This window comes from Sabethes cyaneus, chromosome 1, assembly GCF_943734655.1.
Source record: "Sabethes cyaneus chromosome 1, idSabCyanKW18_F2, whole genome shotgun sequence".
NCBI lineage: Eukaryota > Metazoa > Arthropoda > Insecta > Diptera > Culicidae > Sabethes > Sabethes cyaneus.
The window spans coordinates 150,987,105-151,012,270 of NC_071353.1; the positions used below are offsets into that span (position 1 = coordinate 150,987,105).

At 39.0% G+C, this 25,166-nt stretch overlaps 1 protein-coding gene across 1 annotated transcript in view; it reads left to right on the plus strand.

The window, feature by feature from the left end:
- The window catches only part of LOC128746445 (eye-specific diacylglycerol kinase), a 173,289-nt gene that overhangs the window by 113,573 nt on the left and 34,550 nt on the right, over positions 1-25,166 (plus strand). The window contains exons 6-11 of the mRNA XM_053843493.1: positions 12,538-12,667; positions 12,745-12,965; positions 13,059-13,141; positions 13,209-13,383; positions 21,917-22,127; positions 22,218-22,410. Of these exons, the coding sequence (XP_053699468.1) occupies positions 12,538-12,667; positions 12,745-12,965; positions 13,059-13,141; positions 13,209-13,383; positions 21,917-22,127; positions 22,218-22,410 (1,013 nt within the window). The remainder of the gene's footprint in view (positions 1-12,537; positions 12,668-12,744; positions 12,966-13,058; positions 13,142-13,208; positions 13,384-21,916; positions 22,128-22,217; positions 22,411-25,166) is intronic.

Here is a 25,166-nt window from a genome sequence, read left to right on the forward strand (position 1 = left end):
TTCGTCGATTTCATCGTCTTTTTGACATTTTTGTTTTGTTTGTTGAGAGATGGAAATTTTTAATGTATTTTCGTATTTGTATCATCATTTTGTGATTTTTCGTCATCTTTTTACGCATTTTGTCGCATTTTTTAGCATCTCTAAAGTTTCAATCGTTTTCACTTCATGAAGGATTTTTTCTCTACGAGTTAGACTCCGAATAATGCGAACAACGAATGAGTGCAACAATGTATTTTCCACTTAACCCGCAGACCATGACAATAAAGTAGTTTGATTCATGCCAATTTCTGCTCGACTTGGCAAATATCGTAATCTTTAAGCACACTCCATTTCCTCCGGTCTGCGTATGTCGAAACTGCAGTTTCCGAACAAAGTTCGAGTGGAACCCGAACGGTTACGACTTCGTTCATATTAATAATGCACAGCCATCAGGATGGGGTAAACAGAGAAAGCTCCATTAGCTAAATGAATACATATTCTGCCAAAAACAAATCATCCTCGCCCGAAAAACCGTTCCTTTGTTTCAGTGCAGTTGCTCCTCTTCGGTGGGTTGGCTGGTTTGTTATTGCTTTTTGACGAGTGAATTATTTCTACTGCATGGACGAACGAGGGAACGGTTGGACCTGTAGCGGGCTACGGAAAAATTTTATCATTCGGTACTTGAACAGCAAGTACCACCAGCAGACCGAGTTGTAGCCAGCCAGCAGCAAACCAGAGCGCAACCATTGACTTTTTATGCTGGGATTCTACTTTTCTTTGTCCGCGGCACTCATCGCAGAGCAGAAGCAGAAGCTGCAGCTGCTTCTGTTCTACCACTGCACAGTGTCTGTGGAATAAAATGTAAAATAAAATTTCCCACTCTCGTTACTGCTTATTAAGCTAGGAAAAATCTTCCGATCTGTGACTGCATCAACATCAGCATTCCGGGCTTGTCTACTGCCGCAGCAGCAGCAGAGTGGCCCCAGACCAGTGGAGTCTCGACGAAGCAATGAAGTGGCACTGCAGCAGCAGCAGTAAAATCCACTCGTGCATCCGTTGTCCGTCGTCGTTCCGGGTTAGTGGTTCAGGGTCAACCTCGCTGCATGCTTTACGGTCGGGCGATAAATCGAATCGCACATGCTGCTGCTAGAGAGGAGTCGCCTTGTGATGGGTTGTTAGATTGTGTGGAGACGCACGGTACTTTTTATTAATTCACAAGCCGACCGCCGAGATTACGACCCTTTGCTGGTCGTGAAGATATGAAACATTGGCAAAAATAATGATACTGAGAAAGGGTGAAGATTAAGGGAATGGAAAATGTGACTGGAGTTGCGATTGGCAAATGAACGGGTCCAGTGGAAGTTGGATTTAATTTACTTAAAAGTTATTTCTTTTCTGCACGTTCTTTGACTGAACCAAATTTATAAAGTTTCTTTCAAACAGTTTCCCATTAAATTATCGAAAAATTGACTGCCGTGCAAGGTTTCGTTTGTTCAACTTTCCCATTTGATCTTTTCTCACATCATATTTTTTTATTAACATAAATTGAAAAAGTAAACTTTCTGTACGTTCTACGTTTCACATCCAATTCGAATCGAAAAAAACTTTTGTTACACAATCGAAAGAAAAAAAGAACTCATATTGTTCCTTTCCCGATAAATCATACGTGTGTGCACTAGTTCCTCTTTGTTCGAGAGGGAGAGAGCGAGACGATTTATCGGATCGGAGGTAAAACTCCCAGCTGACGATTCTTCATCAATTTTGTACGGTGTAATGCACTTGTGCTCGCTAAATTGAAACCGGTCCACCAACTATGTACACGTCCGGCTGTATCCGGACAAACTTTTTTTCCGTTACGGAGCGCGAATGTTACAACATTGAATCGTTTTACAGCAGCAGCAGCAGAGTGAGAAAAGAAAATCACAAGGAAAAGTTCTGTGGGGCAATCGATCAAAATAGCTTCCGAAGTGCACTCGATCCGCTTGCACATTTTATGGTTGTAAAACAACAGTAAAGATTGGAAAATCTGCAGTTTATTACTGAGCAAAATGTGTTAATCCCGTCTGGTTTGTTAGAGAGATTGAGCGTAAGTCATTAAATTATTATACGTTCGGTGACTTTTGCGACAAATACCGTTTAACGGAATTTTAGGGTTCTGAATTTTAGGTTTTTGTTTTTCGATGCGAGATTTTGGGTTTTGGGTTCAAAGTTTCTAACTCTAGCTTAGAATCGGAAATTGTTGAAATTGTTCGGTACGACCATAGTTACATCAAATGGTTCAGTACGACCGTTGGTGAATAAAATTATGATTAATCATGAAAATGAATATATTAACAAAAGGTGAAGAGAATTTTAGTTCTGTTGTATGGGATTTTCGACAAAAACCCTACATGATGTGCTGCTACATGTGCAAAGCCTAAATTACAGCTGTAAAGAATCGCCCAAGTCTTGTTTGTTAACTACCTGAACCGAACTGTTCATACCGTTTGTCGCGACGGTAGCACAACGTAACTCTGCCGAGAAGGTGTACATTCTGTATCAGGGGTATTCATCCCCCACATATCTCCTCTTCTCACAAAATAAAATATGATAAGAAAAACAACTTTATATAAAAGCATTAAAAAGATGTCTAACTTACATGCTTCAAAACCATCGGGGATAAATTTGAAGATTTATTATACTTATTTGGGGATATAAGCCGACCTTGCCATACATTCAACTGGTATGTCCTAAGCGAACGAAATCTTGAAGATGGCTTTTCCTGACGAAGCCGAGACTGAGTTTGTGGTGGAGGTTAATCCCTCCGATCGAGTGTCCGAGCGCATTCCCCCATATAATTCCTCAGAGGAAACACGAGTTTTCGGGTCTATCGGCATCGAGGATGATTCGAGTCGTAGGGTAGGCCTAGGGGGACGCAAACTACCCTTCGTTCTAGTCTGTTAAGTAAATTTTTCTTTACACACTTCATTGGGTCTTTCGGAACCCACAGGATTTTCTCCCTGGGGACTTTGCCGAGGTTCGTTTAATTTTTGTTCATTCCCATTTAACGTATTACTCTTCTTCTGTGTCTCTCCTTTCAATATTACAGTTTCCGTTGACAATCAGTGATGGCCCGTATGTATTTGCAGCTTGGCATACTGAATGCGGTGAAAAGAAAAAAAATAGCTTCATGCTATTCATTATAAATGGTACTCAAATACATTGGCAGTTTTTTCAGAATCCAATGTAGCTTTAAAAATCGGTTTAAAATGGATCAACCATTTATTTGCCAAAAATCCAAATAAATCAATAGCCTAACCCTAAACCAGTAAAACTACTTCATAATCAAGTACCATCGTACTGAATAAAGCCATCTTTTCATCTAAACGTACCGAGATTTTATTTGCCTATGGTCAAACCGGACCATTTAATTCTCATTTTATTCAGAAATGGTACCGAACCTTACAAACGTCTATTTCTGGCTATCAAAAATGAAATGTTGATTCCCTGGTCGTACCAAACCATTTTATTTAAATGCCATACAGAATCATTTTATTCATCAATGGTCGTACCGAACCATTTCATCCATCTATGGTCGTACCGAACCATATACTTCATTGAACAATGAGCATACCATTTAGCGTACGTATTACCGAAATGGACGTACTATCGAATCACAATTTAGGTTTTGAAGCATTGTTGTATACGCTTAATATTGCATGAAATTTGCAAATTTGCATACACTATTGAATGAATATATATTTTAGTGGCATTGATTTAATATAGCAGTTATTTTTTTAAATAAATGATTTTACCCTTTGTGAAGCTTGGAATGAAACAAACAAAGTGTTGCTGGAAAATGTACGTACTATCAAGGTAAAATGTACGTATTATAACGGGTACGTACTATCGAGGGTACGTACTAACGAGGGTACGTACTATCGAGGTATACCTGTAGTCGTACCGAACCATTTATTTCAGCTATGGTCGTACCGGACCGTATACTGCTTTTAAACTGCATTGAAACTGTTCTGAAATGACTCAGAAACTGCTTTTAGACTGCATTAAAACTGCTTAGAAACTGCTCTTAAAATGCTTTGATACAACCCTGGAAGCTCAGAAAATGTTTTAAAACCACTTAAAAACTGTAAGAAATATTTTGTGAAACGACCCTGAAACTGCTCAGAAACTGTTATGAAATTCGCGGGAGATTGCTTTCAAATTGCTGTAAAACTGTTTGGAAACTTCTCCGGAGCTGCTCTTAAATTGTCCTGAAACTGCTCTGAAACAACTCAGAAACTGCCCAGAAAATACTTTTGAACTGCACTAAAATTGTGCAGAAACTATGCTGAAAATTCTTTGATGCAACCCAGAAACCACTCTAACCCTGCTTCTGAGCTGCTCCGAAACTGAAAACTTAATGAAATAAAGTTGAGTAACTACTGTAACCCAGAGGCGAATGCCAAAATAGGCAGTCTCTATAAAAAAACTACTGTAACTGTTATGAAATTAGTTTGAAATTGCTTTCAAATTGCTCTGAAACTGCCCTGAAATCGTGTAGAAACTTCTTCCAAATTGCATTGCAATTTCTCTGAAACTTTTCAGAAATTAAACAAAAATGCTTACACAATCCTCTGAAACTATCAGCAACTGCTTAGCTTAGTTGCCCTCAGATTTATTCGAATCTGCTCTGAAAATCTTATGTCACTATTCTATAGTCGGATCTGAAATTACTCTGAAAATGCTTTGAAATTGTACCGAAATTCGAATCCGTTTAGAAAGTACCCTGAAAGGGTTCAAAAACTGCCCTGAGAATACCTGTACCTGCCCAGAAACTGCTCTTGTCCGGTACTGCTCAGAAACTCTTCTGAAACTATTCTAAACAACTCTGAATCTGTCTTGAAACTGTTCAGAAACTTATCTCAAATTGCTTTGAAACTGCCTTAAGACTGTTTTAAAACTACTCTGAAACTGTTCAGAAATACACGAAATCCGCACAGAAACTGCTTTCAGACTTGTTCGTATCTGATCTGAAACTCTTGTGAAGCTGCTTTAGAACAGCTCTGAAGCTGTTTGCCGTACAACTACTTAGGAAATGCTTCAAAGCTGTACTGAAACCTTTCCGAAGCTGCCCTTAGGATACTGTAACTGCTTTGCAACTGCTTTGAGATTTGTCCGAAACTTCTCAAAAACTCTTCGGAAGCTGCCCTAAAGCTGCTTTAAAACAGATCTGAAACTGTTCCGAAATTGTAAAACAAAAAAACTGCCCAAAAACTGTCCGGAACGCGTCAGTGTTAAGAGGTCTTTTATGGGGTCATATAGCATGAAGGAAGCGGAATGAGGGACCTGAGAATAAACCTTTGCTAAAATCACTTTAACATCGAATGGTCTGATCCTACTAAGATTCGAAACCACGACCATTCGCTTGTCAAAGCAGACTCGGTAACCTTGCGGCTATGTCCAAAAAAGGGCTTAGAGAGAAAGGAGCCTTGAGAGAAGGAGGCATAGAGGAGGCAAAAAGGCATTAAGAGAAAACGGTTTTCACTGAAACAGGCTCTTCGTGAAAAAGCTTTTCAAAAAAAATGTCAGGAGAAGTAAAGGCGTAGAGAGAAAGGCCTGAAGTGAAACAAGCCTAGCAAAAATGCTTTTCGTAAAAAGTTCAAGAATAAAAGGCGAAGAGAGAAAGGCCTGTAGTATAAAAAATCTGGAGAAAAAAAAACTTGCAGAGAAAATGGCCTATAGAGGGAAAGGCCTTGAGAGAAAAAGGGTTTGAATTAAACAGGCCTAAAAATAAAAAGGCTTTTCTAGAAAAGGACGAGAAACAAAAAGTTCTAGATAGAAAAAGGCGCAGAGAAATGCTTAAACTGAAAAGAACAACTTGGAGAGAAAAAGGCCTAGAGAGGGAAAGGCCCTTAGAGAAAAAATAACCTGACGATAAAAAGGTTTAAAGGGGCGAGAAAAGAGGGCCTAAAAAGAGCTGTAGAGCCTAAATGGTCTAGAGAGAAAAAAGCATCAGAGGAAAAAGCCTTGTGAGAAAACAGCCTGGAGTAGAAAAGGTCTAGATAGGAAAGGACCTAGAGAGAAAAACTACTCGAGATAAAGAGGTTTTGAGCGAAAAATACCCAAAGAGGAAAAGGCCTTGAAAAAAAAGGCCTAACTAAAAGCAAACATAAAGACCTGGAGAGGAAAAAGTCCAGGGAAGGAATGGTCTAAAAAGAGAATTTAACAGAAAAAGGCCCAGAGGAAAAGGCCTGGGAAGAAAAACGCCTAGAGAGTAAATAGAGTGTGTAGAGTGAGAAAGGCCTAGACAAACAAGGCCTAGAGGGGAAAAGACCGAGAGTATAGACCTAGAGTGGAAAAGGCTCGGATGAGAAGACCTGGAGAGAATAAGGCCTATAGAGAAAAAAGCTCAGAAGAAAAACCCTTAAGTTGAAAAGGTCTAGGAAGAAAAACGCCTAAAGAGAAAAAAGGCCTAGACAAACAAGGCCCAGAGAGGAAAAGGCATAGAGAGAAAAAACCTGGCGAGAAAAAGGCCAAGGCCTAGAGAGGAAAAAGCCTTGAGAGCAAGACGGCTTGTGAGAAAAAAACCTGGAGAGGGAAAGGCCTAGTAAGAAAAATGTCTAGAGAGGAGAAGGCCTAGAAAGAAAAACGCTTTAATAGAAAAGGTTTTGAGAGGAAAAGGCCTTGAAAGAAAAAGGCTTAAAAGAAAGAAACCTAGAGAGAAAAAAGGCCTTGAGAAGAAAATACGTATGCAGAAAGATCTAAAGAAAACAAAACCCTGGCGAGAAAATAGATCAGCGAGAAAGGCCTATAAAGAAAGGTTAGAGTGAAAGGACTAGATGTAAAAATGTCTAGAGTGAAATAAACCTAAAGAGGGAGAAAGACCTAGAAAGGAAAATGGTCTAGAGAGGAAAAAACCTAGTGAGAAGGCCTGGAGTGCAAAAGGTCTACAACTAAGACCTAGAGAGAAAAAGGCTGAGAGGAGAAGGCCTGGAGAGAAAATGGCCTAGAAAAGAGGCTTTTATAGAAAAGCCCAGAGAGGAAAAGTCCTCGAGAGAAAAAGGCCTTGAGAGGAAAAGCTCTACTGTTTTACCTGACTCACAGCGAATATACGTTGTGTTCGCGGGAGCTCAAAATCGGAAAAAAGTTGAAATGAGCGCCGTTCCCTCACTTAATTCGTATCCCTAAAAAGAACTTACAAAAACGTTATTTTTCAAGTGACAGTACTATGCATAGCTCTTTTTTTTTTCTTTTTTGAGTGGTTTTAACCCAAAGGGTCATTCACCACAATGCTTTCTTTGTTAGAGTGTTATTCGTGCAACTTTTTATAGGTATAAAGCAATAATAAAAACAACTTACAAAAAACTTCTTGATATTCGTATTAACTGTATAAAATGCATATACGCTATAAACGAATAAAACGGTATAGTATACATTTTATTTCAATAGCACGCATATTCGTTGTGAGTCAGCTAAGACAGTAGAAAGAAAGAAGTTTGAAGAGAAAAAGGCCTGGAAAGGAAAATACCTTGAAAGAAAAAGGCCTAAAAGTGGAAAAACACCTCGAGAGGGAAATAACCCAGAAATAAAAAGGCCTACAGGAAAGAAGCCTAGTGAGAAAGGTCTAGAGAGAAAGTCCTAGCGAGAAAAAGTTATAGCGAAAAAAGTACTCGAGTTAAAAACGTCTGGAGACGGAAAAAGACCTAGAAAGGAAAAGGTCTAGGTCCCAGAGAGAAAAATACCTAATGAGAAGGCATAGAGTGGAAAAGACCCAGAAAATAAGGCCTATATCGAGAAAGGCCCATAGTGGAAAAGGTCTGGAAAGAAAAGAGCCCTGAAAGAAAGATCTAGAGAAGAAAATATTTAGAAAGAAAGAGGCTTGAAGAGCAAGAGGCCCAGAGAAAAAGGTCTAGAGAGAAATAAGATTCGAGCCCAGAAAAAAGCACAGAGGAAAAGGCCTTGAGAGAAAAAGGTCTAGAGAGGAAAAGTCCCAAAGAGGAAAAGACCTAGTGAAAAGGTTTAGAATAGAAAAGGCATAGAGCTACGGCATAGCCAGAAAAAGGCGCAGAGGAGAAGCTCTGGAGAGAAAAAGATCTGAAGAAAAGATCCAGAGAGGTAAAAATCTAGAAAGAAAAAGGCTTGAAGAGAAAGAGGCCCAGAGGAAAAGGCCTTCAGAGGAAAAGGTCTAGAGAGGAATAGGCATAGAGAGAAGTAGGACTAGAGGGAAAGGGCGCATGATGAAAAGGCCTAGAGAGAAGTAAGATTTGAGCCCAAAAAAAAGCACAGAGGAAAAGATCTAGAAAGAAAAAGTCCTAAAGAAGAAAAGACCTAGTGAGAAAGGAAAAGGGAAAGTCCTAGAGAGAAAAAAGCCTACAGAAGAGAAGGTCTAGGAAGAAAAACGCTTTGAAGGAAAAGGTTTCGAGAGGAAAAGGCCTTGAAAGAAAAAGGTCTTGAAGGAAAAAATCCTGAAGAGAAAAAAGGCCTAGAGAGGAAAAGACGTATACAGAAAGATCTAGAGAGAACAAAACCCTGGCGAGAAAAAAGTCCAGCGAGGAAGTCTTAGAGAGAAAAAGTTATAGCGAAAGAAGGACTTGATGTAAAAATGTTGACAGAGTAAATGGCCTAGAGATGGAGAAAGATCTAGAGAGGAAAAGGTCTTGAGAGAAAGAGGTCTAGGTCCTAGAGAGGAAAAGTTCTAGTTAGAAAGCCTTGAGTGCAAAAGGCCTGTATCTAAAACCTAGTGAGAAAAAGTCTCGGAGGAGAAGGCAGGGAGAGAAAAATGCCTAGAAAAAAGGTTTATATAGTAAAAAGGTCCAGAGTAGAAAAGGCTTAGAGAGAAGAAGGCCATATGAGGAAAAGGTCTAGGCAGAAAGAAGCTTGAAGAGAAAAAGGCCTCAAAAGAAAAATGTCTTGAAGAGAAAAAGGCGTAGAAATAAAAAGGCCAACAGGAAAAAAGCCTGCAGAGAAAAAAGGGTAGTGAGAAAGGCATAGAGAGGAAGTCCTAGAGAAAAATTTATAGCAAAAAAAGGATTCGAGTTAAAAACGTCTAGAGAGAAAGAAGTATAGAGACGGAAAAAACGTAGAGAGGAAAAGGTCTAGGTCCTAGAGTGGAAAAGACCTAATGAGAAATCATAGAGTGGAAAAGGCCTAGAAAATAAGGCCTATATGCAAAAAGGCCCAAAGTGGGAAAGGCCTGGGGAGAAAAAGGCCCTGAAGAAAAGATCTAGAAAGAAAGAAAAAGAGGTTTTTTTTCCTCTGGCCTTGAGAGAAAAAAACCTAGAGAGGAATAGACTTAGAGAGAAGAAGGACTAGAGGGAATAGCATGATGAAAAGGCCTTGACAGAAATAAGATTTGAACCCAGAAAAAAGCACAGAGGAAAAGACCTAGACAAGAAAAGGCCTTGAGGGAAAAAGATATAGAGTGAAAAAGGCTTAGAGCTAGGACCTAGAGAGAAAGAGACTCGGAGAAGGTCTGGTGAGAAAAAGGCCTAGAGAGAAAAAGGCCCAGAGTGTTAAAGACATTGAGAAAAAAGGCCCTGACAAAAAGAAAGAAAGAGGTCCAGAGGCAAAGGCTTTGAGAAAAAAAGGCCAAGAGAGGAATAGACGTAAAAAGAAGAAGGGCTAGAGTGGGAAAGGTCATGTGGAAAAGACCTTCCTAGAAATAAGATTTCAATCCAGAAAAAAGCGCAGAGGAAAAGGCATACAAAGCAAAAGGCCTTGAGAGATAAAGGATCTAGAGAGAAAAGGGCCTAATGAGAAGAAGGCTTAGAGAGGAAAAGGCCTTGAAAGAAAAAGGTATTGAGAGGAAAAGACATAATGAGAGTGTAGGTGTAGGAGTGAGCAGGTGTATCAGGGGCAGGAGAGAGCAAAATGCAAGGATTAAAAAATTGAAAAATGTTCCTATTTAGGACAATAAAATGTGAATCAAAAGTACAACAATCTCAACAAAAATTTATATTTTACATCCAAGAACTTAATAAAGCAATTAGAAATGGAATACAGTAAACAAACAAGTGAGAAATATGAATATGCTGGAAACGTGAACAGAATTGATTATAAAATATTTTATAATGTTTCAGTAAAAAAAAACGTCTAAAATATCAGTCAAGAGCAAGAAAATTGACCGGCAGGTTAGACGAGCAATCGTTTAGCCCTGTAATTCATGAATGAATTGTATTGAAGTGAAGGGCAGCAAATTGAGAAAGATAAACACTGTCAGCAGTTCATTAGTCATGTCCATGGGCTGACAGATGAAAGAATACTACCAGCAGCGGTAAAACTGTATGAGCTGAATGTGGTTTATGTTCGCCTTCATGCAATCAATTTTTTATCTGCACTGATTCTGAAATATACAAGATTCAAAATAACACACTGGACACCTTGGAAAATACGTCTTCATAATTTGATCAAAAAGAATAATCCTTTAAATTTTTTAGTCGAGTTGTCTTGAGAAGGTCGACTACGGTAAAGAGCTCTAATTCATTTCCAGAACTGTTTGGTTGAGACAATCTGGTAGTCAGCAGTAGTAGTTGTCCTCCACTTTAATTCTGTTATTTCTAATAATAAATTAAAAAGCAAATATCAGTGAAAGTCGCGTTGAAAACAGTTTTGTTCTGCAGTCAGTCTGCAAATTAATGAAATCGATAACCTTCGGTTATCTCAAATCCTATGCTTAAAGTCGCTGGGAACATTATTAATTCATTTTCGGATTAAATCCTCAATTCATTTCGGGATCGAATCGCAAAACTTCCGAAACGATAGACTTCGGTTTAAGAACCGGTTCCACAGAGTAAACGCTTTTTGATTTTGTATTCCCACAAAGCACTTTCCGTCTGGTTGTTACAAACCAAGCCTATGGAGGAAAGTGCAAAGTACCGACTAACCTGTTGCTACCGTCTTACCACGAAACATCCCTCAGCCTCCCCCCCCCCGCCCCGTCCCAGAGCCGACACAAACCAAAAAACAGGAAAACTTCACTTCCCGGTTTCGTTTCATTTCGTTTCTCGATGGCTGGCTACTTTGCATATTTACCGCACTCTAAAACCACTTACCAAATTTACCATCGACAACGGACGGGAAAGAGGACTTTTCCCGACCGGACTCCGGACTCTGGACTGGACTCATTATGACCAGGCGAGCCGAGCGAAGCAGCAGTATTCTGTGAAATCAAACCACAACGACGCATCGGCCATTGGGAGGGACCGGGGCTGAAATTAGGGGCTTGCGAATGCGAATACGAAAAACAGTTCAATTTGCTTCTGAAATGGATGGAACTTTTCTCATGGGTGGGGGGGAGGATGTTGGTGCGCTGGGTGGGATGAATTATTTATCAATTTCGAACAGCTGAACAACCACCGATGATGGCGACGCGACGGTCCGCTGTTTTCCATTGGTAAATACTCCAAACTTTACCCGATAGAGGAGCGTTATCCTGTGTTAGTATCGTGCAGGGGTTGGTCGGTCGAAACATGAAACTAACTACATCCCACCATCATCGCATGCATAGCACAGTTCGGGGCTGCTAAATGCCATACGCTTACACGCTTAATAAGACCCTTCCGATACAACACCGGATAGTACACGTTTATTACGAACATACGAGAAAATAAAAATAATAACCCATATTTTTCCTGAAGAATTTTATTTTTCAGTTGCCGAAGGCAACTTACCAATTGGTTAACCATAACTTTTTTTCAACAGACAGACGATCGTGTGCCATGTATGTGAAATGAAAATGTCACGAATTAAATTATTTAAATGCGAAAAGTTGCCTCACTTAGTCGGTTGTCGTCGTCGGGAGGAATTAAGCTCCTCTCGCTCTCTCTCTCTCTCCATTTGGTGTGGTGTTTTGCTGTGTTGTAGGTAGGCTTGAACGACCTTTTCATCCCCGCCGTGTCGTGCCGTTTGCTCGTGCCGTTTGTTGGTTGATTCTTTGACATTCCGGTTTCTGAAATGGGAAAATAACCAGGATTGCATGCCGTGCCCGTTTTATTGTTTGTTATATATGTTTTATAGTTTTCAACGGGGAGAGTGGATTGGGTTTGGAATATAAATTTAAATACCGTGCTCCAGTCGGAACCGCATCGCGTGCGCTTTGTGGTTCCTCGTATGGAATAAGCATATGTTTCGACAATTGTATTTGGAATAATGAGGGTAATTTAACTGTTGAAAAATATGCATATTTTATACCTAAGCTAGTGTTGAAAAGGAAAAACTTTCCTCTTGGAAAGTGGTGTCAATTTGAATAAAAAAAATCGTAAAACAAAGCAAACAATGCCACTCTTCCGTTTCAGTTTTTTTGCACTCTTATTTCAGACACACTCATTTTAGAGAGAAAATCCCTTTTAAAAGAAGCAAAAAAGAAATAATCGGGTATTCACGCCCAGTTGGAGACGTTCATTTCGTTCATTTTCCACTTAAGCTGATTAAAAACTTCTTCCATCGCTACGTTGATTCAGTTCAGCCCGGCTCAGCTCAGCCGAGCTGAGCAACGGGATGTGACTAGCAAAAAATACTCTAATTGTGTTTATTTTTCTCCGTTCTTTCCTTTCTTTCATGTCACAACAACAACAACAACAGTCCCTACAGGCGAAGCTCTCGTTTAGTTCTAAGGAAATTGTTGCTTTATCATGTGCCTGGTGTAAATCATCATATCATAACAAGGAAGCATGCTTCAACCCGGAACGGATCGGCGAGGAGTGCACGCTCGGTGAGGCTATCATTATTATTCGTATTATTATTCCTATCATTGTTTGACTGATTTGCATTCGCTTTGCATTACCTCAGGCACCCACCGTGGCATCGTCGTACCGCCGTCCTGGATCGTGAAGCTTCCCCGCAAGGGCAGCTTCAAGTCGTCGCTGCGGAAAACACCGCAGAAGAAGAAGAAGGCCGGCAAAAAGGCGTCCGTCTCGAAGGAACCGCGCACGTTCGTGATCAAGCCGATTCCGACGGCCAACATCACGCCGGTGCTGGTGTTCATCAATCCGAAATCCGGTGGCAATCAGGTGAGTTTTAGCAAAAAATATTTTAGAGTGTAGACCAAAAAACTCCCATAGCCTACTGTGTTTATGACAATTTACTTTTCATTTGTATTATAGGGTGCCAAACTGCTGCAGAAGTTTCAATGGCTGCTCAATCCTCGGCAGGTTTTTGACCTGACGCAGGGTGGACCAAAGATGGGGTACGCGTTTCCTGCTTGATAGTTCTGAACTGGTCTATTAGTTATTTTTTTACGTCTTCTTCTCCAGATTGGAACTGTTCCGCAAGGTACCGCAGCTGCGGGTGCTGGCGTGCGGGGGCGATGGAACCGTTGGCTGGGTCCTCTCGGTGCTCGACCAGATCAACTTTGTGCCTCCGCCGGCCGTCGGAGTGCTACCGCTCGGTACCGGCAACGATCTGGCTCGGGCGCTCGGTTGGGGTGGTGTAAGTATTTCTTGAATTTTTTTGAATCGAAACGTCGGAAGCAGAAGAAAAACATTAGTTTTAATCAGTAATTTGACTGCAAAAAGTTTAAACAGGACGATGGCGTTTAATTTTCTCCGACTGTTTCAATTAGAATCGACTGAAATTTCACTTCTTGCCTAGATCGAAACAAGCACTACTTGTCAAGTATGGTGAATATGGGGGGTGGTCAAAAACTTTCAGTTTAGATTTCTACGTTTGGCATTAAGAGACTTACCCTTAAGACGAGATCCCAACAACCTTCCTTCTTATTCCTCTATCCTCTTGCTTGGGTTGGACACGCCTGAAAGACATCGCAAGCTACAACTGGTATTACTCGGGGACAAAGTACTGAATGGCGCAATTGATTCGCCGAAGCTTCTGTCCATGATGAACTTCCGTGCATCACAACGTGTCCCAAGTAACAATTTCAGGCTGATCAAATGCTTTTAAAGCTGATAATATTTGAACTTTGTCTGGGCGACAAAGGAATAACTACTTATGTATCTAATCTGGTATTTAATTCACACTGAATCTTTTCGACAATGATCGTACAAAACCATTTAATTTCTATTGATGGCCGTCTTTAAAGCCATTTCATTCGCCGATTGTCTTACCGATCCATATTTTTCCATTTATCTGTGTTCGCATTATGCAACAAAGAACGTACCATGGTCGTGTCAAACCATATACATCAGTCAACATTGATCGTACCGAACCATTAAATTCATCTATGGTCGTACCGAACCATCTACAGGGGTTGCACAAAATGATCGGCAAAGGTTAAACTGTTAAAGTTGGACGAAATTCAAACGGTTATAACTTCTACCAAATAAGGCATTTTTAGATATAAACCAATGGCATGGTATGGATGGGAAAATTTTTCTAATTTTTCTAAAATATTTTCATCTAGTTCATTTTTATCGCAGTAGCTAGTAGACACCGAAAATATTTTGTCCCGGAGTATGTCGAAAGCAAAAAGTATGTAGATTTGACAAGTAAAATAACTGTAGAAATTTGCATAAGCTCAGCTTATTTTATGTGCGGTTCTAAAAGCTTGATAATATTTTTTTCCCCTTTATTTATTTATTTATTTATTTATTTATTTATTTATTTATTTATTTATTTATATACAGTCAACAGGTTAAAAACAACCCCAATGACTCCACTTAAATTTACTTACAAATAATACAAACATCTTTTAACATCACACCGATAACGCTCTTACAAAATTACTTTTAATAACACGTCTACACAAATTAAAATCGAAGTACTCGAAACAATTATCGAGATTTTCAGCCGTGGGCTAGTTCATCTCGTCACAGCTTGATAATATTTGAAGGAAAATAATAGTTTTTTAAATCAAGCCAGTGCATGATACATTTGAGATTCGACCTAAATTGTTCAAGGATGGCTTTCTGGCACCTTTACTGGACACCAAAGGGGAAAACGGGCCATAAAAAGAGAAAAACGGGACATAAAAAGAGAAAAGCGGCACAAATAAAAAAGGAACAACGGGACGTATAAGGAAAAAATAAGACAAAAAAAGCAAAAAAACGGCGCATAAAAAAGCAAAAACGTGACATAAGAAAGGAAAAACGCGGAAAACGAAGAAAAACGACTCTTAAAATCGAAAAAATGAGAAAAACAGGACGCAAAAGTGCAAAACCAAACATAAAACGGCAGAACGCACTCGAAAATAGAAAATGGGACATGAAAATGAGCGACGGAGCACATGAAAAAAGTAAAAACGAGAATTTAAGAGCAAAACAGGTTCAAATAATGTTACATAAATAGAGAAAAACGGGACATAAAAGGAGGGAAAGCAGAACACAAAAAGAGCAGAAATGTGGCATAAAACCGGAAAAACGGGGCGCAAAACGAGGAACGCAGTGAAACAAAAAGAGAAAAAAAAACTTGACGTAAAGAGAAAAACGGGACGCAAGAGCAAAAACGGGACACAAAAAGCAAAAATGAGCACAATGAACGCGAGCTAAAAAAAAGAAAGGGCACATAAAGAAAACAAAGGGACATAAAATGAGGAAAAACGGGACAAAAAGGGAAAAACTTGAAGTTAAAAGAGAAAAACAGGACACAAAAGGAATAAAACGGGACGTAAAAAGACCAAAAACGTAACCTAAAGAGGAAAATCGCGAATAACGAGAAAAAACGGGCCTTAAAACAGAGCAAAACAGGACGCAAAAATAACGTAAAATGAGAAAAACGGGACTCAAGAAGTGGAAAATCCGAACGTAGACATAAAAATTAACAACGGAGCACAAAAAAAGGAAAAACGTGACATCAAAAGAGAAAAACGGGCTCAAAGAACGGGATATAAATAAAGAAAAACGGAACGTAAAAGAAGGGAAAATGGAACACAAAAAGAGCAAGAATGTGGCATAAAAACGGGGCGCAAAACCAGAAAAAACAGGACGGAAAACGTGGAACGCAAAGACACAAAAAGAGTAAAACGGGACGCGAGTGCAAAAATAGGACATAAAAAGGAAAAAACGGACACAAAGAACAGGACATAATAGAGGGAAAACGGAACCCAAAAAAAAGGGACAATATGAGGAAAAATGGAACATTAAAAAGGAGAAGCAAAAAAGCAAAAACGGAAAATTGAAAAGAAAAGCGTAGAACAAAAACGGGCAAGCGGGGTGCAAAAAGAGCAAAAACGGGACATTAAAAAAAGGAAAACCGAGACAAAAAGAAAAAACGGGACATAAAAAAGGAAAATCGAGACGCAAAAAAACCAAAAATAGGACATTGAAAGAAAAACAAAACGCGAAAATAAGAAAAATGGGATACGAAAAGAGCAAAAACGGGACACAGAAAGAGCAAAAACGGGACAGAAAAGGGAAACACGGGCACAAAGAACGGAATATAAAAAATGGAAAAATGGGACACAAAAGAGCAAAAACGGGACACTGAAAGGAAAAACGTAGAACAAAAAAGGACAAACGGGACGCAAAAAGAGCAAAAACGGAACAATAAAAAAAGCTTAACGAGACAAAAAAAGAAGGAAGCAACACAAAATGAGGAAAAACGGGACATACCCAGGTGACCGCTAAGCACTGAATTAAGCTTGAAAGCTGCTCTATATTTGCAAGTTGCATGCTACCAGATATAATTCAGCATTGTCAATGCATAGCAGCTTTAAAATGGCATTCTTAATGTTGAATTAAAATTTACTTGAAGCACTATGAAAAGCTGATTAGATGCTCTAAGCAGGCTTTATTGCCGTTACCGGCATCAAAAGAGATTTTGAACTCTGCTCACTCTTGCAGGAATTCTGCTTGCGAACGTACGTGTGATAAAAGAAAAAAATGCTTCCCTCTTTAATTCTATATTAGAGAGGTTTTCAGCCTGCGGCTGGTTCGCCTCTTCTTCCCTCTCTTTTTAGCTTACGCACAATCCTGCACCGCCGATAGAATAAACATCAACACGAATCTATATGGCATATGCAGACGGATTTTACAAGAAATATTTCTATGCATGTATGCCATCACATAAAAAGAAAATAAAAGGTAGGTAATTCTCCCAAAGCGCAACTTATGGAAGAAATGTAAAAAATAAAATCTTTCCCTCCATTCCACCTCGATAAGCAAATCAAACATCCGAGTTAAGAATTTCGGTAATTTAAGTAGAGCTATTGGCAGCTGACTCGCAACTACCGTTTACAGATCAACTGGTAAAGGCGTTGCCCTACTCCTCCACTCCAAGAAGCCACGTAATCGACAGATTGGCTGGCTGGCGGTTCAATTCTAACCGAAAAAGAATATAACAAAAAAGCAATCTTGAAACGTCAACAAAGTACGCCATAATAAGCATAACAGAGAGGGAAGATAAAAAAAGGATGTACAATATATTTTTCGCATTTTTTTATGTTTGACGTTTTACCGTTACGCAACAGGCGTTACGTTTTATGACTGGTTACTTGGGTAAAGAAAGAAAAACGGGACGCAAAAAAGCAAAAAAAGGACTTTTAAAGGAAAAACGTGGAACAAAATAGGACAAACATGACGTAAAAAGAGAAAAACTGGACGCAAGAGCAAAAACGGAGCATGAACAGGAAAAACGGGCACAAAGACACAAAACGAAACGAAATGGGACACAAAATGAGGAAAAACGGGACATAAGAAAAGAAAAATGGAACGCAAACAAAGCGAAAACGAGACATTGAAAGGAAAAACGAGGAACAAAATAGGACAAACGGGGAGCGCAAAAGAGGAAAACGTAGCGTAAAAAGAGAAAAACGAGCGGCAAAAGCAAAAATGGAACAAAAAAAGGAAAAACGGGCACAAACGTGGAACAAAAAAGGACAAACGGGCACAAACGTGGAACAAAAAAGGACAAACGGGTCGCAAAAAGAGTAACAACGGGACATTAAACCAGGAAAACGAGACGCAAAAAAGCAAAAATGGGACATTGAAAGGGCAAACGTGGAACAAAAAAGGTAAAACAAAACGCGAAAAAAGAAAAATGGGATGCGAAAAGAGCAAAAACGGGACACAAAAAGCCAAAACGGGACAGAAAAGGGAAACACGGGCACAAAAAACGGAATATAAAAAAGGAAAAGCAAGACGTAAAAGAGCAAAAACGGAACATTGAAAGGAAAAACGTAGAACAAAAAAAGGACAAACGGGACGCAAAAATAGGCAAAACGTAAAAAGAGAAATACAAGTGCAAAAGCAAAAAACAGATACAAAGAACGGGGTAAAGAAAATAATAAAATGACACACAAATAGAAAAATAAAGGAACATAAAGAAGGAAAAACTGGACGCAAAAAGAGCCAAAACGAGACATTGAAAGGAAAAATGTGGAGCAAAAAAATGAAAAATGGGATGCAAAAAAAGAGGAAAACGTGACGTAAAAAGAGAAGAACTGGATGCAAGAGCAAAAACGGAACATGAAAAGGAAAAACGGGCACAAAGGCACAAAACGAAAAAGAAATGGGACATAAAATGAGGAAAAACTGGACATAAGAAAGGAAAAACGGAACGCCAGAAAGCAAAAAAGGGGACATTGAAAGGAAAAACGTGGAACAGAAAAGGAAACACGGGACACAAAAAGAAAAATAAATTGGGACAAAAAAGAGCCTAAACGGAACACCAAAAGAGCCGTGGAACAAAAAAGGAAAAACAGGACACAAAAAGAGCAAAGGAGACATTTGAAAGAAAAACGTGGACCAAAATAGGAAAAACGGGGAGCAAAAAAGAGGAAAACGTGACGTAAAAAGAGAAAAACTGGACGCTAGAGGAAAAACCGAACATGAAAAGAAAAAACGGATGCAAAGACACAAAACGAAAAGAAATGGGACACCAAATGCGGAAAAACGGGACATAAGAAAGGAAAAACGAGACGCAAACAATCAAAAAGGGGACGTTGAAAGAAAGAATGTGGAACATAAAAGGAAAAACAGGACGCAATAAGAGAAAAAATTAGACTAAAAAGAGCCTAAACGGAACACTAACAGAGCCGTGGAACAAAAAAGGAAAAAACGGGACGCAAAAAGAGCGAAAAGGTGACATTTGAAGGAAAACCGTGGAACCAAAAAAGGAAAAATGGAATGCAAAAAAAGAAAAAACGTGACGTAAAAAGAGAAAAGCGAGACACAAGAGCAAAAATGGAACATGAAAATAAGAAATGGACACAAAGGACAGGACATATTGAAAGAAAAGCGTGGAATAAAAAAGAACAAACGGGATGCAAAAAGAGCAAAAACAGGACTTTAGAAAAGGAAAAGTGAGACATAAAAAGAAATAAGCAACACAAAATGAGGAAAAACGGGATATAAAAAAGGAAAAAACGGGACGCAAAAAAGTAAAAGGGGACATTTAAAGGAAAAACGTGGAACAAACTAGGACAAACGGGGAGCAGAACAGAGGAAAACGTGACGTTAAAAGAGAAAAACTGGACACAGGAGCAAAAACGGAACATGAAAAGGAAAAACGGGTACAAAGACACAAAACGAAAAGAAATGGTAAATAAAATGAGGAAAAACGGGACATGAGAAAGGAAAAACGGGACTCAAAAAAGCAAAACGAGGATATCGAAAGGAAAAATGTGGAACAAAAACAGGACGCAAAAAGAGAAAAAATAGGACAACAAAGAGCCGTGAAACAGAAAAAGAAAGATAGGACACAAAAAGAGCAAAAAGGGGACATTTGAAAGAAAAACGTGGAACAAAATACGACAAACGGGGAGTAAAAAAGAGGAAAACGTGACGTAAAATGAGAAAAACTGGTTGCAAGAGCAAAAATGAAACATGAAAAGGAAAAACGGGCACAAAGACACAAAACCAAAAAAATGGGACACAAAATGAGGAAAAACGGGACATAAGAAAGGAAAAACGGGACGCAAAAAAGTCAAAATGAGACATTGAAAGGAAAAACGTGGAACAAAAAATGGAAAAATGGGATGCAAAAAAAAAGGTAAAACGTGACGTAAAAGGAGAAAAACGAGACGCAAGAGCAAAAACGGAACATAAAAATGAGAAACGGGTACAAAGGACAGGACACAATAAAGGAAAAACGTAGAACAAAAAAGGACAAACGGGAAGCAAAAAGAGCAAAAAACGGGACACTAAAAAAGGAAAACGAGACAAAAAAAGCAACACAAAATGAAGGAAAACGGCAAAAACAGAACAACGGGACGCAAAAAGCGGACATTTAAAGGAAAAACGTGGAACAAAATAGGACAAACGGGGAGCAAAAAAGAGGAAAACGTGACGTAAATAGAGAAAAACTGAACGCAAGAGCAAAAACGATACATGAAAAGGAAAAACGAGGCACAAAGTCACAAAGCGAAAAAAGAAATGGGACACAAAATAAGGAAAAATAGGATGCAAAAAAGCAAACGGAACAAAAAAGGGAAAACGGGCACAAAAAACGAAATATAAAAAAAGGAAAAAATGGGACGCAAAAAGAAAAAAGCAACAGAAATAGAGAAAAAGCGTGATGTAACATTAAATTTGATTCTTAAATTCCGGTCTAAATTTAAGACTATATTAAAGTCTAAATTAAAATACAAAGTCAAGTTTAAATCAAAATTCAAATGTATTTCCAAATTCAAGAGCTGAAATTTGAAGTTTGGATTGAAATCAAAACGAAACTAAATGAGTTGTTTGAAAGAGCACGTCAACAAACAATTGCCAGTGGCATCTCGAAAAAAAAATACACTGTTTGGTGCGGACTACGGTCAACCAACCTCGACATACAGATTGTCGCCACGTTATTGTCAATGAAGCCTGCTGTCGTCGGTCGACAAAGATGAACTGTTTGCTGTTCAAAATGCAAGCATTATGTCTGGCCGATATGTAGTTTCAACAAGACGGCGCTACTTGCCACATGACAAGTGAAATAATGGACCAATTGAAAGGCGAGTTTAGCGAGCAGCTAATCTCTCATTTCGGACCTATAGATTGGCAGCCTAGTCTGTGTTATTTGATTGCTTAGAACAGCTCTTTGTAGGGTTACGTTAGGTTTTACCTCATTCATGTCTTTGTCATTTTTGTTTTAGAAAACGTTTGAAAATAAACCATTCGACCAAATCATCCCAATCTATCAGCCATCAAGAAAACAGACAGCAATGATTAGCTCAAAATGTCAATAAAAATCAACAATCATTTGGTAACGTCAATTAAATGCTCCCTAATGTACGTCATTATCGTTTGAAATTCACCGGAAAGGCGATACAAATAGCCCATTTCGGTTTCACTCGAATGGAACCGTGCTAGCAAACGGTCCTGCTGGTTCCTACAGACCCCTCTGCTCAGCAATGTTGGAATCTCAACCGGTCGGTCGGTCGGTTGGTTGGAACGGTCGCGAACCAACATCAAACGCGCTATTAGATTTGTGTTAGATTTGCAGCAAACAAATCGAGCAAGAAGGGAGAAAAAACCCTTAACAAGAAGGTTAGTCGGGTTCCAGCATGTTTCCAATCATCCTGCGTCTTTGATGTTTATCGTCAGCGTAAATTCCGAGGTTTGGACGGAATTTTTCCATCCCATTAGCCCTGCCAAGCATGATTTTCGCCTTCCCCAACGAAGATGGGAGCTGAAATCGAACTCATCGATTGCTGCTTGCTTGCATAATGTTGCGGTGGTTTTCCGTACGTGTCGCAAGTGCTGTTGTGGGTGACAACAAAGAACGTCCAACGTCGTCGTCGAGGACGACGATGGACTTTTATGTCGGAATGGAAACTCAAAAAGCCATTCCAATCTAACAACGTTCACAGCACACAGGGAAAAGGGTGTCACATGCGTCCTCTCGTCGTACGCTCAGCTCAGATATATAATAATATTTGATTTGAAGCGATAAAAATAAATTGATTGAAAAGTTGATTGCTTTGAACGGCGATTTTGCTTGCCGCCCTTCGGGCGGTAGCGGTTCAATTGCACGGTTAAATCGTGCCTCATTCGTTGTTATACAACGAATCGGTTTCGATTTGGCATATTGGGGAATTGCTACAGTCTCTAACGATTCAATTAAATCCTGTTTTTCCCCACAGGGCTACACGGACGAGCCGATCGGGAAAATTCTGGCCAACATAGGCAACTCGGATACGGTGCTGCTGGACCGGTGGAACCTGAAGGTGGAACCGAATCCGGCCGTGGCGAACGCCGACGACGGCAAGGACAATCTGCCGCTGAACGTGGTGAACAACTACTTCTCGCTCGGTGTCGACGCGCACATTGCGCTGGAGTTTCACGAAGCCAGAGGTGAGTGGTGCTGCTGGCTGGGAGCATTTAATGGTCGATTTGGTTTGCAAATTTGATCGACTTTTTTTTCTGTGCGTCCCCGTTTTGTAGAGGCCCATCCGGAAAAGTTTAACTCACGGCTGCGGAACAAAATGTTCTACGGTCAAATGGGCGGAAAGGATCTGCTGAAGCGTAAGTGGAAAGGATTGGCGGAATTTGTCACGCTCGAGTGCGACGGCAAGGATCTTACATCGAAGCTGAAAGAGCACAAGGTGCATGCGATAGTATTTCTGAACATTCCAAGGTGAGTTTGTGATGATTATGATGTGGGTAATGGCCCTTTAAAGTTTCTATCGAGCTCTGTCCGGTAGCATAGACATAAAAGTCATCTGTTCTTGAAGAAAATTTAATAAATTAAAACTAAAAACTACATATTAGAATACAAAGAATTCTAAATTCCAAAATTGCTAAATTGATGCCTTAAAAAGTAGTATTTTCAAATAAATCCACTAAAATGCACAAAAATTTAAAACAATACAAAAATACAGTGAAAAACGACAATCAACAGAAAACGAAACGCGAAGTGCAAAAAACTACCGACAAGAACTGAAATACCACGAAAAGATAACTAGAATTTGTTAGAAAAACGACGAAAAGACGATAAAAAAGTGACAAAAAGCTGATGAAAAGTCAACAAAAAGACAACAAATTAGCTCAAAAGCAAAAATACGGCGCTGAAATCACTACAGAATAAATGGTAGAGAAAACCCGACAAAGCAACGACTGAAAGGCAACGTAAATAAGACGAAAGAGTAACGAAAAGACTTCAAAAATGCAACGAAACGACAATAAAATGACAATAAAACGCGAAAGCGGTGGCAAAAATACTAAAAATAAAGACAAAATAGGCAAAAAGGTGTTGAAATGCAACTAAACAACGAGAAAAATACAGAAAAAATAAGGTAAACTAAAAAAAACCCGCGAACCTACAACGGAGAAATATCGGCAAAAAATGACGAAAGTATGATGGAAAGACGCTGAAAGATGAATGAAAAGGTGATAAAAATACAAGAGTGCAATGAAAAGCAAAAAGAACAGCAAAAAGACGATAAAAAGACAGTCTAAGAATGACGAAGAGCTGACGAAAAGATAAAGAAAGGACGATGAAAAGAACGAAAAGAGGCTAAAACAACGACAAAAGCCAAGGCGTGCGACAAAACAGATCATGTTGAATAAACAAAAAAGCGACATAAATGTCAAAAAAGATAACAAAAAGACAGTAAAAAGAAGACATGATGACGACAAACAGATGACGCGTCTTTCGACGCATTAATACAACAAGAATACGACGAAAAACCTACAAAAAGACGAAGAAAAGACGACTAAACCAACAAAATGCAAAAAAAAGGCGGCAAATAACGTTTAAAAAGATGATAAAGAAATGGCGAAAATTCGACAAAAAGGCGGTCAAAATATGGTAAAAATATGACGCAAAAGACGTCGTTGGGAAAACGCAAAAAATACTACGTGGAGTCAAACAGATGAAAATTCGAAAAAAGACAATAAAGAAACGGTGAAATGACAACAAAAGACTGACGAAAAGATACTAACAGAACAGCAAAAAAACAACGAACGGGTAACAAAAGGACGATAAACGTAAAGGTAGCAAAAATGACGAAAAGACGGCAAAGGGACTGCGAAAAAATGATGAAAATTCGCTGAGGAAGTGCTACAAAAATGAGAGGAAAAGAGGTCTAAGAAGAAGGCCATAGAAATAACAAAAGACAAAAACTGATGAAAATACGATGAAGGGATGACGAAAGAGCGACGAAAATACGACGAGAAAACAGCAAACATTTGTCAAAAAGAAGATAAAAGTATAACAAAAGCACAATCAAAAAGTCGCTGAAAAATCGGCAAAAAATGACGAGAATACGACGAAGGATGGACGACAAGGTGCTGCTGGAAAGGAGTAAACAAAACTGCAGTGGCGGTAAGAGCAACGACAAGATGTCCAAAAACGATAAAAATGCAAACAGAAAACGATGAAAATATTGGAAAGAAGATAAAATGACCACTAAAATATTACAGAAAAGCGACAAAAAAGTGACGGAAAGACTATGAAAAGCAACAAAAATAAACCGCAATCATGTTGAAAAATGTCAAAAACCTATGCAAGTATGTTGAAACAAAAAACTACAAAAGAACGACGAAGAGACTACGAAAGACGATGGAAAGGTGGACAAAAAAGGAAACGAAAATAAAACTGAGAGATTGACAGAGAGAGAGAGAGAACACACAGAGTACTACAAAAAAATGGCAAAATGATGGAAGATTAGACAAGCAAGAGATTCGAAAGTAGCTTAAAAAGCGATAAAAACGCTGCAAAATACCGACAAAAATACAAAAGAAGAGGAAAACGAAATAAGACGTTGAAAATGTGCGTTCACTGTACGACAAAAGAATGATGAAAAATCGGCGAAATGCGACGAAATGACGATGAAAAGAAAAAAGACCAAAACGGCAAAAAGGCGGTAACGAGGAAAATACCAAAGAAATAAGGAAAAAGCTACAAAAACCCACGAAAACACAACGGAAAAATAACGAAAAGGGGCTTGAAACGACAGAAAGATAGCGAAAAAACGGCAAAAATATGCCGAATAAACCCCAAAACAACGCTAAGAATGCTTAAAATAAAAATGAGATTAAATTAAGACGTAAAAACGACGAAAAAGTGACAAAAAGACAACGAAAAACGACGTTTAGAAAACGTCAAAAACGACGAAAATATGATGGAAATCGACAAAACAACGACGAAGAGACTTCCAAGATACCATGGAAAGAATACTAAAGGACATTAACAAGACTACAAATAAAGTGAAAATCAATGAAAGATAAAGTAGAAATCGCAAATGACAGTAAGTACGCAACGATGAATAACCAACTACAAACGTACAAAAAGATTATGAAAATACGGCAGAAAAGTGAAAAAAGCCGCCTTAAATGCTATAAAGATACACTAAAGTAAAGCGAAAAAAAGTTAATAAGAGACGATGAAGA